The 12,814-nt window shown below is 43.8% G+C and overlaps 1 protein-coding gene across 5 annotated transcripts in view; it reads left to right on the top strand.

Annotated features, from left to right (window-relative positions):
* LOC113574282 (zinc transporter ZIP11) overlaps positions 1-12,814 on the top strand; it is an 87,118-nt gene that overhangs the window by 70,951 nt on the left and 3,353 nt on the right. For all 5 annotated transcript variants that reach the window (XM_027005079.2, XM_027005080.2, XM_027005078.2 and 2 more), the window contains one exon: positions 6,830-6,899. In XM_027005079.2, coding sequence (XP_026860880.1) covers positions 6,830-6,899 — 70 coding nt within the window. The remainder of the gene's footprint in view (positions 1-6,829; positions 6,900-12,814) is intronic.

Raw genomic sequence — 12,814 nt, 5'->3', positions numbered from 1 at the left:
CTACCTTGCACAGTTGCATGCGTACACTGCCCTCGCAGATGCTATATCCCAGGAAACTCACTTCTATGTGATGGAACTCGCATTTTCCAGTTTGCAATAGAGGTGGTTCTGCAGGAGGGTGCGGAGGACAGCCCGTACGTCATGCACGTGTTGGTCCCGGGAGGAGGAATTGACCAGGATGTCGTCTATATATGCAACGACAGATCCACCCAGGTATTCCCATAGGACCTCATTGATATAGGCCTGGAAGACAGAAGGGGCAGTGGCTAGACCATACGGAAGCACCAAGTATTCATAATGTCCCAAAGCTGTGCTGAAGGCGGTTTTCCACTTATCGCCCTACTTGATTCAGATGAGGTTGTGCTGCAGAGGTCCAATTTTGTGAATATCCCCTTAATTGCTTGAGCGCTGCGGGGACAAGGGGGAGGGGGTACGGATATTGCACCAACAGTTCATTGAGTCCCCGATAGTCCACACAAGGCCTCAACCCTCCGTCCCTCTTCTTAACAAAGAAGACACTTGCGGACGCCAGGGAGGTGGAGGGTCGGATGAAACCTTGCTGGAGGGCCTCCTTAATGTATTGCATTGCTCGTTCCTCCTCTTGGGAGAGAGGGTAAACCCTACATCGGGGAGGAATCACACCCTCCTTCAGCGTGATGGCGCAGTTCTGGTCCCGATGCGGAGGCAGCTATGTGGCTCTCGTGAGGCTAATTCCCTTGGGGGAATCGCCGGCATCACTCCTGTAGGAGACGGTCATAGGTGATGATGAACCACCACATTCAGCGACGTGGCATCCTGCTTACACGCCAGTTCCTCCTGTAGATCAGCCCTTAGTCCATTCATGAACGCATCTACCAAGGCGGAATTCCATTTCATAATCCACCACTGTTCGGATTCCTTGCTTTAGGCAAAGCAAGGAGTGCCCACAAAGACTCCCCTGACGTGGATGAAAAAACACAGCCATGAGCTCTTGAATAACACTGACATCATTAATTGTTTATAAGCAGGGAAGCATTAGTAACGAGAGCGGCTCCCCAGGTATGCGCTTTCCCCATGAGCTGGAAGATTACAGAAGCGATCTTGACGTGGTCGGGCAGTCGGGGTTGATATCCAAAGAAAAGCTCACACTGTACGACGAAGCCCTCACATCCTTCTGGGTCTCCGCCATACATCTCGGGTAGCAATGAGGCATTTTATCCCCTCCAGTACAGGTGGGGTAACGGGAGGAATTGCTCGTTGAATTGCACGTTGTAACATGCAGAACGTTCATCCAGACGGACTGTTTATTGTTGCCGGAGACTTCAACCACGCAAATCTCAAGTCAGTACTGCCTAAATTCCATCAACATGTGAACTTTGCAACGAGAGGAGCAAAAACGCTGGATCTCGTTTACACAAACACTTCCAGTGCGTACCGGCCTTCAGAACAGGTGACAGAGAGACTTTCAGGAAAACAAGAGCCAAACTGTCACATGCGATCAGGGAAGCAAAGCATGCACATGCACAGAGGATCCATGGACACTTCAAAGACACTGGTGACACACAGCACATGTGGGAGGGCATTCAGGCCAATACTAACTACAGGAAAACACCACCTTCCTGTGACAGTGATGCCATCCTCCCAGATGCACTGAATGACTTCTATGCACAGTTTGAAGCACAGAACAACGTTGCAGCAGAAAAGTCCATCCCTCCGCAAAATGACCAGGTGCTGTGCCTGACAGCAGCTGATGTGAGGTGTACTCTGCGTGGAGTTAACACACAGAAAGCTGCTGGACCAGACAACATCCCGGGTGCTCAGAGAATGTGCTAACCAGCTTGCAGATGTCCTGACAGACATCTTCAATATCTCTCTGAGCTGCACCGTGGTCCCAACATGCTTCAAGACCACCACCATCGTCCCCGTGTCTAAGAAGCCCACGGTGTTGTGTCTCAACGACTACCGTCCCATCGCACTCACATCCATCATCATGAAGTGCTTCAAGAGACTCGTCATGAGACACATCAAGACCCAGCTTCCCCCTTCTCTGGACCTCCTGCAGTTTGCTTACCGCCCCAACCGCTCTACAGATGATGCCATCTCTACCACACTTCATCTGGCACTCACACATCTGGAAAAAAAGGGCACCTACGTAAGAATGCTGTTCATAGACTTCAGTTCAGCATTCAACACCATTGTTCCTCAGCATCTGATTGGAAAGTTGAGCTTACTGGGCTTGAACACCTCCCTCTGCAACTGGATCCTGGATTTCCTGACTCAGTTTGTCCGGATTGGGAGCAGCACTTCCAACACCACCACACTGAGTACTGGTGCTCCCCAGGGCAGCATACTCAGCCCTCTGCTGTTCACACTGCTGACTCATGACTGTGCAGCGATGCACAGTTTGAATCACATCATCAAGTTCGCTGATGACACGACCGTGGTGGGTCTCATCAACAAAGACAACGAGTCAGCATACAGAGAGGAGGTGCAAGAACTGGTGAGCTGGTGTAAGGTCAACAACCTGTGTCTGAATGTTGACAAGACAAAATAAATGGTTGTTGACTTCATGAGAGCAAGGCGAGATCACTCCCCGCTTGCCATCAACGGCTCCTCAGTGTAGATCGTCAAGAACATCAAGTTCCTTGGTGTTCACATAGCGGAGAACCTCACCTGGACTCTGAACACCAGTTCCATCACCAAGAGAGCCCAGCAACGTCTTTACTTCCTTCGGAAGCTGAGGGAAGCCCATCTCCCATCACCCATCCTCACTACCTTCTACAGAGGTACTGTAGAGAGCATCCTGAGCAGCTGCATCATTACCTGGTTTGGGAACTGCACCGCCTTTGACCGCAAGACCCTCCAAAGAATAGTGAGAACAGCTGAGAAGATCATTGGGTTTTATTTCCCTCCATCACGAACATCTACATAACACGCTGCATCCGGAAAGCCACCAACATTGTGAAAGACCCCACACACCCCTCACATGAACTGTTCGCCCTTTTGCCATCTGGAAGAAGGTACCGCAGCATCCAGTCCTGCACCTCCAGACTGTGCAACAGCTTCTTCCCAGAAGCCATTAGACTCCTGGCTAACTCCAATTCCAATTCAGATTCCAAAATGGGCACTTCTATACATGCTTATAGACAGTCACACACATCACACACACACGTACGTACATACATACATACATACATACATACATATCTATACACACACTCACACATTGTTTTGCATCGGACTAGTGCTGAAGTCAAACCTCACACAAATAAACTATGCACTCCTGTTGCAGTCTTGCACATTATCCTACTTGCTGCTAGAGTACTGTACTAAACCAGCACTGTACTCTGAACTGTTCTGGCTGCTACCGGTGACTCCTATGTTCAGGGTAGCATGTCACTGATTGCTATGCACAACTTGCTTTACATATGCCCAGTACTGTGTACTGTACTAAATTGCACTGTCTACTCATTTTGTATTTTGTATTTGTCCTGTCCTGTATTTATTATTTTTTATTTAATGTTTATTTAATGACATTTTGCACTATATTGGACTGTTTGCACTTGTGTAGCATGTTGTCTGTTGCACTGTTGTTTTTATGTTGCACCATGGTCCTGGAGGAACATTGTCTCGCTTTTGTTGTGTACTTGTATATAGCTGAAATGACAATAAAACCTCTTGAACTTCAGGACTCGTAGCCAGGCGATTGACAACCTGCCCGAGGTGCATGACAAGCAAGTGTAACTCCCCCATCTCCTGCTTCTGCTGCTGCATTGCCACCTTCTGGTTAGCTAGCAGTTGATCCCAGTCAGGGATGCTCATCTCGCTTCCAGGTGGCTGCACAGAAGAAGCGAGAGGCAGGGTTGCAGCAAAGTGCTCTTTATTATCCATCGGTATCTAGCGATGATAACATTTAAACAAAACTCAAAAACAGTAGGTCTCTTTGAGTGAGCGCAGTTATCAGACAAGACTGGCATCTGAGGTCCTCTAACGTGCAGCCCCATCTCTTGGGATCTATGGGTTTAAATAAGCAGATCATGATTATGAACAGGTGAGTTCAATCAGTACTCTGGCGATTGTGAGCGGGGCAGGTAAGGGGTGTGATCCCTAGCAGGAGTGGGCGTGTCCCTCCTGCTAGCCGGCCAACTAACCGTGACAGCTGCTATTTATATATATATATATATTTATAAATAGAAATGTTTGTCTTCTGGTAGAACTATGAAAGTGTGAAGAGCTCCTATTTCTGTTTATTATGATTAATTGATTTATAATTGCTTTATGCATTTTTGTTTTATTTTCCCCTGTTCATCTAATCCAGTTTGAAGAGAAAAAATAACCCCACACATACTAGTGTACACAGACATGTTTCAAAACAAAACAGTGCTATGAAGTATACCTCGGAGGAGTGTGTCTGTGTCCGTGTGTGTGTGTCCGTGTGTGTGTGTGTGTGTGTGTGTGTGTGTGTGTGTGTGTGTGTGTGTGCATGCATACATGTGTCTGCATACGCCTGCATAGAACTTCTAGAGTTCTGTGCCTGCCATTACTCCAGCCTGCCCGTAAACTTCTGTAAGCCTCAGCAGTTTGTTTTTGTGAGAGAGAGGGTGAGAGAGAGAGGTACTTGTTGTGATGACTTATCAAACGCCTCCTTAACATTCTTCTCATGAAGCTTCAGTGTGATTGCCCACATAGAGGCCAGACGATTGGCCAGATCCTTCCCTCCACTAAATTAATTTCTTAAATATGAATGAAATCCTTTATTATCTGAGATATGAGCCTAAGACTTATTCCAGCTATCTAGCTTGATAGGCTTACCTTATTCAGTCTCCTCCCTCCTAGGAATGGGTTCTGATGTTGCGAAGGGACAAGCAAAGCGTCTGAGGGCCTTCAGCAGTCACTGCGTTTGTCTTGTGAAATCACTGTATGACTTTCTCCATTCTCAAGGTGAAAGGCCACTCTAGTCATCATCCACATCCCAGAGGAGTTCCGCAACATGCAGTTTGGACTCGCACAGCATCGTCCTTAAAGAGAGCAAAGATCATTTTAATATTAGTTATTCGAAACAAGATGCTAGAGCAACATCTCAGGGCGTAAAGGGAGACATTATCGGTCCCATATGTGCATCAACATTGAGAATTGCCACACTCAGTAGGAGTGCCCTACACAGGTCAGTGCCAGGGCGTGCTGTAGAAGGGACATCCAACCCTGGGCTCACTGTTAAGCGGCTCTCGTACTGGGTAATTCCCATGTTTATGAATCCATTCTAAGAAAAACCCGAACAAAACAAATATTGCTGCATGTCTAAAGTTTGTTCAAATGCCTGAAGATGTTCCACTGCACCATGAACAACATTCTGTGGACAGTTGAGACCAAAATTCAAAGGAAAATACAAAGCATTAGAATTGCAGGGAACAAAATGCTGCATACCAAAATGTATTTCCATCTATAAAACCTGGTGGAGGGAGTTTAATGTATAAGGGTTGCTTTGCTGCATTGGGGACTTCATGTCTTCAAGTTACTCTTAAGGTTATTGAGAGATCAATGAATTTTGAGTTGGATCAGGAGACTATAGCAGAATGTCCGGGCATTCGTTTGTGGTCCATAGGTCAAAACGGACTGGGTCATGAAAATGGCAATGGTCATTTACACATAAAAAAAAAAATCAGTGACATCATGTCTTCAACAGGTGACAAGAATTCTGCAAAGTCAAAGTGCTAACTAAATTCCCACTGAAACGGTGGAGAATGAAACAGGCTATTCAACGTAGGCATGTTGTAAATGTATGTGAACAGAAAAACTGCCTTACTGCAGAAAAGACCACATTTGATTGAGGTTATGGCCAGTAAATTAAATTCCACTGGTAACTAAACATACTTTTCTTTACTGCTTAAACTTTACTGTTTAGTAAATAAGACTTTATCCATACTATGAATTAGATTGAATTTTTTGGAGCATAAATTTGGTTAATGTTTTTTTTGTTGTTTTTTTCTCACAGATATATTGTATTTTTTTTTAGCTTTATAAGATCTGTGGTTTTCCAGTTCTCCTTGTAGACACTGGCTGTTTCTTCTGATCTATGCTTCTGCAGGACCTTTTGATCCTCCTTGGGGGAACTCACACGTGCTGTACTTATAACAGTGACACAGAAGTCTTTTTACAGAGCGAAAAGACAGAGGTTTTAGTGACCCCTGCATTGCATACAGGGTATTCCTGCCTCTGGATTACCTATAAATAAAGAAGATTTACTGGAGCTCAATTAGCATTTTCTAGGACTAGAGTTGGATTTATTTCAATGTCCTCTACAGGGGACTGTGTTAACTCATTTAGTGAGTTCTGTTCAATATGTTGCGAATACACAGGTGGATTTGGAGTTAAATTTTGGATCATATCATGTCAATTCCTTGTTCTCAGTGCTGGCAGGTTTATTTTCAAGATGAAATGGTGTCTGAGGTCCAGGTTCCTTGCTGGGAACACTCACACCACTCCAGGCTCTGTGAAAAAGTGATAAAATGTTCATCTTTTTATTGTTGTATTCTACTGCATATCCTCACACTCTCATTTCTCTCTCTTTGACAACAATGACATTCCTCATAAGTTTATTTGAAATATTAATGTAAGCAGTGGAAGACACTATGGTGTGTGTGTGTGTGTGTGTGTGTGTGTGTGTGTGTGTGTGTGTGTGTGTGTATTCTCCATTTACTTCACTGTCTTCCTGTAGTCTTGTTTCATGTTTAAAACTGATGCTTGCTTAAAAGGAATTCAAGAACACCAGTTTAGTCACTCTGCATAAGAGTGACTTCTAAATGCCATGAATGTAAATGTATTGTATATGTTTGTGTGTGTTCTCTTTCAGAGGGCCTCGCTGTGGGTGTTGGCTTCGGAGCTGCTGGGAAGACCTCGTCGGCCACTTTCGAGAGTGCCAGGCAAGTCTTCCCTGACCTCGTCCCCCCAACCTTCACTTCCCCACCTTCACTCAGTTCCCCCTGCTTTCTCCCCAAGAGGGTGCATGGCTTGGGCTCCAGCTATGGAAAAAACAACAGGGGCAGCGTTAAATGCATCTGACAATAGCAAAAGCATGCAATTCAATTTAGCATGATGAGAGAAAAGCAACCGATTATTTGCCCAGAGATGAGACGGATGGGGGTGGGGGCGTGTTGGGGTACACAGATGGGTCTCTGTGGAGCTTGCAGTCACTTTTGATCTGATGCATCTGAGATGTATTCTGGCTGTATATAACTTGATCAATCTAAGATTGCTTTTCCTATGTGTAAAACAGAATCCATGATAGACAGCAAAGGCCTCTAGATCTGTGCAATATAAATAATGCATTCGGCCTCTCCAGTACAAAGTTAAAGGCTTGCCAATCATACTGAAGATATGGAAGTTGTCTTCTCTTCTTTTTTTTCCCTCTGTCTGTTTTCTCTAATTTTTTTTTCTGCTTAGTGGATCATGACTCACGTAATATTGCATTAGTTATCCATATCCATGGGTTAGCCTCAAAACACTGGCAACAAACCATTCAGTAATAAGTGTGTGATGTGCACCAGAGGAGAAAACTCCAATCAACAGCTATTAATTAGATTGAAATGGTTACAACTGGCACACACAGAACATGTCCTTTGTTGTGCACTTACAGCTCTGTCTGCATATGCTGCTGTGTGATGCTGACCCCCGGTGGCCAAAAGCTGCATTGCATGTCTTCTGGCCCAGGTCCAAAGAGCTGGAGTAATGCCTTTGTTTGAACTGACAGACATGTTGACTTTCAAGTAGGCGTGCGTCATATGTGAAAGGGAGGATGGGAGTGTGGTTAGTGGCGGGGGTGGGGGTGAATTCTGGGTGATGGACAGAAGACGTTAGCCCTAACAGCAGCCGTGTGTCACGATCATGAGCCAGGATCGTCTGCAGCCAAGAGAGGATGCCGCACAGAGCCAGACGGACCGGCTCTCTGAGTGAAATGGGGATGGTCACCCTCATCTGAGCAAATGTTTGCTGAGATCTCCCCTCTCACTCTCTCTGAAGGACTTATGGATGCAACAGATGTCACTGTATAAGCACATACACAGATATATACAGGAGACATGATGGTGTGTGTGTGTGTGTGCTGTGTGTGTGTATGTTTGTGTCTGTGTGTGCGTGTGCAAGACCACAAGTATTCTTCTGCTTAAGTCAAATTAAGCAAGAGTAAAAACATAGAACACACATCGGGGAACGTGAGTTGTGTGTGCACAAATCACAATCGTTATGGTGCAAGACGCCGTGGCTGTGTGTCTTAAAACCTGTCACACATGGACAGTGAAAAGGATGGAAGGAGTGGATGACTCTAATTCTCAGGACAAGCCTCCACTTTCCTGGAGACTGACAGTACATATGCCATGTCACTAGCAGCAGGGCATTGGGACCCACATGCTAACATTTGGATATTCCTGTATAAAGAGTTAGCCTGCCTCATGCTCATCAATGCTAGTTTTGTGTCCCATGAAGTGACAGCATGTGTTGAATTGCTTATGGTTTCCCACTGAAGCTTTTGTCGTCTTCTCCTTTTTCCCGCTCATCTCGCTCTTCTTTTTCTTCCTTAACTCTCTTCCCATCCGAAGGCAGTAAGGGCCAGCCCATCTCACAAAAACAAAAGACTGCTTGTTTCCAAAGTAAAACCACTGCATCTCTCTCTCTCTCTCTCTCAACACACACACACACGCACGCACGCACACATTGTCTTTGTCTCATTCTCTGTCTTTGTGTGTGTGTCTGTGTGTGTGTGTGTGTGTGTGTCTCTTTCTCTCACTCACCCTCTCCTTACTCACATTCAAAGGCAGACTTCACATTCCCTTATACCCACACACACTCAAGTAGACTGTTAAAACCAGATGCTTTGGAACTCTTCAAAGCAGTGTGTTATATATATTTTTAGTGCTCCCCTTGCTCTTATGTGTGGAATGTTTGAAGACACAAAGCACATGGTTCTCACTAGAACTGAGCTTTCAGAACCTAGGCGTCAAGAGTTATGGTTGATGCCTGCGTCAGCAGCAAATATAATAACCTCATCATCGTGTTGGAGAGCTGAAAGCCATTAGGGACTTAAGCATACCTTTTAGCTCCTGACATTTGGGTTTCTCTGCAGACCGTTGAAGTTGGACAAAGTCCGAGCTCCGTTAAGTGTCACAGGTGTCTTTCAGCAACACACCAAACATGAGATGGGAAATGACATCGTGACAGAGTTCTTGAAAAGCGTTCTGCCGTAGAGGGAGCGTAGAGTGGTAGGCTCAGCTGAAACAACATTTAAAGCCTTCCTGTACTCCACAGCCTCAGAAACAGTAACAGTAAAGCAGTCCGAGCATTCATGCTGCCAAGCTACAGTCATGGCTGCACTGCACTGTTAATTGAGCACTGTTAGAAGCTCATTTGAAGTGTTGAAATGCACTTCTTTGAGTACAGAGTGAAGTAACAAATATAGTTTTGCGTAGTTCCATTTTATATCGTTCAGTCATTCATTTCTTGAGGGTTAGTGAGGGCATGTTTCAAGGATTTTATTGTGTCTCTTTGCCTCATTGGTTGTCTCTTTTGTTGTCACATTGATAGTGCTGTAATGCATTGTTTCTCTGTGTTCTAGCACACCCAAACCTCAGTGGTGTCATAGTGTTTCGCAGTTCTGGGTGTTAGAACAGTGACTCAATTCAGAATGTTACCGACTGTGGAATGAGTGCTTTTATTATTTTCATCCATTGTTTCTTTCATATTTGCCTAACATTTCTTTGAGAAAGGTACAAACACACTCAAATGCAAGTTACATCTTTATGAGAGTGGCTGAAGCATAAGAGCAGTATTATCCATTGAAGGAATGTTAGCTGAATGGCTTTAGGTTATAGATCCTATTCATTGTTTCACTCAGATGTCACACTCACTGCACTCAGAAACTCAGTCAGGAATAGGCCTGCATTTCATTATTGATGGGCCTAGGGGTATGTGATATGACGATATATATTATGCAACGACAGAAAAAAGCCTGATGTTTCATATTATGCTTTATAGTTTATTTTGTTGTGGCATTTGAAGACAGAAGGCAGAAAAGAACATGTAGGAAATCACTCTGTAATCCCCCCCACACTCTCTTTCTCACTCAATTCAGGGTGCTTTATTGGCCCGACAAATTAATAGTGCATTTATATTGCCAAAGCTTGGTTTACACAGTATAGAAGTATTGAAGAATAACAATAAAATAAATATATAACAATAATAAGAACAAAAAAATGACTATTATATAGTTTTTGAAAAGAAAATTAAGGCTGGGTCATTTAAAACTATCCCTGATACAATTGCTGTTAGTGCAATTGATTAGAGTAAATGTGAACGCTTTCTTTCGAACTCTGAAGCACACCAAATAGACCCCCTAAGCAGGTGGGACTCAGTCCATTTCTAAATTCTAAATTCTGGTGCTGTTCGTTTGAAGTATGAACACAATATGAACCAAACGAACCAAACACAGGGCGTGGTGTTACAAGATGTGACACTAAACATGCGACGACAGAACAGAGTGCATTGAAAACAAAAAATGTTTTCCATTACAGTTTGGTACAGACATCGGAAGTGTGCGTTGTCTTCTCTTCTTTAGGATGTGCAGAGCATGAATGTCTGGAGCTGTTTGGACTACTTTATCTATTTTACTACCTCTTACTGTGTTTCCAGGTGGTAAAAATACTGCCAGGTATACACAACCCTGATAAGGGCATTAAGCCCATAGACTGTATCATACATCTGTCATACGTCACTTTTTAAAATTTACTTTGGTTTGATTGTAAATTTATAAGTATGAACGCTAATCAAACCAAGATTAAAATGTTACAATGAACAATTTTGTTGTTTAGTCTGGACGAAGGGAAATGAACTATAGGTCTGAACACACCCCAAGATTAAACTCTGTGATGCAAATGGAAAAATAAATGTGTCATAAATAAATAAAGTAGGGTGTTTGTGTTCTAGTGAGTTAGGTAGATTTTTTTCCTTTTGTGTGTGTGCACATGTGTCTGTGTGTGTATTTCTCTCTCTCCCTCACACACACACACACACACACACACACACACACACCAGCCTTTGATGCCTTCTACTTCTTAATATACTCTAACAAGAACATCTTCTATATTGCTACTATCTGCTATGCCTTAGCAGAGCTACCTCAGGTTTGAAAGGCTGTTTTTTTGTTACATTTCAGTTCCTGCTGCCACCGGCAGGATGTGTTTCAGTCAGGTTCCTTATTTTTTGCTGACACAAAGTGCCTTTTGTGGTGAAAAAAACGCTCCATACATCTTTGGGTTTGCGTCTGATGCGCTTACAGTGCATAGCACACAGCAAAGCTACATCAGGCTGTAAAGGGAGCAAGAGATGAGTTGGACTGAATGTACCAATCTGCTCGCCAGGAGATCACACAATATAAGATATGGAAAGATGGCACTGTGCAGAAATCTCCAAGAACATAAAGTCCCTGTTCTCTTTCTTTTCTCTCTCACACACATTCTTTTTCTTTCCCCCGTGGCTGTCCTGTCATACCCTTTCCTTTGCAGTCACTCTTCTTTTCCAAGACTTTAAGGCGAGTATTGGGCTTCACTAGTATGAGAAAAGTCATCTGTTCATGCCTTTCTGTCTGCTTTCTTTGTCTTTTAACTCAGCTGGTCCTGTCTGTTGGCGAGAGCCAATACACATGAAAACTACGTGCTTTTCTCTTTCTTTTCCCACTGTTTCTCTCTTTCTCTCTCTCCCTTTTTATTTTCCTGTTTTTGTCAGGCAAAATGTAATAATCTCACAGTGGTGGTTTTCAAATTTAGTGGATTTGAAACACCGTTCAGAACAATTGCTTAATTAACAAAACACCACAAGTAAATAGAAAAATAAAACAAAAAATTACAGTGTCTAATATAAAATAAAACATAGGTCAGGGGCCTAAAACAAATATTTCAGTTTAAAATATTAATTTAGGTTTTGGAAAGTAAATCTTGAAAAAGCATCCAAATCTCAACCTGAAAGAAAATCGAGTATTAAGGCTAGAGTTCTTTCCTTAGTGGTCCCTCATATGCATGTTCCACAATTTGACAGTATGGAAAGGAATATCAACTCCTGCTGAGACCCTCACACCCTCACCCAGACCCTCACTGCTGAGACCCTCACATCCCCACCCAGACCCTTACTGCTGAGACCCTCACACCCTCACCCGGACCCTCACTGCTGAGACTCTCACTTCCTCACCCCACCCATGTTTTGTCTGGTTCTGTTCTTTTGATTCAGACATCTAGGGTTCAATTTGTTATTATAATCAACACATAAGACTTGATCACTTGGATTGATAGGGTTGCAAATGCAGCCACTGTACAGACATTCTATGTGGGTGGAATGGGTCTTGTTCAGAGTGTGGTGTCCGGTTGACTCAAGGGAGGGCCTGTGGAGAGGGATGCTGGTTGGTTTGTGGTACTTCCCCCAGTGCCTCTGGATTGCTGGGTCTCCCCAAAGAACAGATGCCCTTTCAGGGCTGACCCCCATTGTGTGTGCATGCATGTGTGTATGCGTGTGTGTGTGTGTCTGAGTAGATAGAGGGGCAGCAATAGCTCCTTTGTGTCCAGAGAGGAGCTCTATGGTAGGACACTGGAACTACTGTTGCTCTATCAATGAAAGCTTTTTCAAGCCGTTTCAATAAAAACTGGAAGAGTTCCATTGCTAATGTTTTTAAAACACTCTTTAATGCACTTAATAACACAACCACCCTCCTCAGTGCCCATAGACCTTTACTTACCTTTCTACACATTTGCTAACACACCACACACTCATAAAATCTCATCTTTTTCTCATTTGTGATTTA

This window comes from Electrophorus electricus, chromosome 14 (genome assembly GCF_013358815.1).
Source record: "Electrophorus electricus isolate fEleEle1 chromosome 14, fEleEle1.pri, whole genome shotgun sequence".
Classification (NCBI taxonomy): Eukaryota; Metazoa; Chordata; class Actinopteri; order Gymnotiformes; family Gymnotidae; genus Electrophorus; species Electrophorus electricus.
The sequence above is the reverse complement of the archived record's forward strand: the minus strand, read 5'-3'. Positions and strand labels throughout refer to the sequence as shown.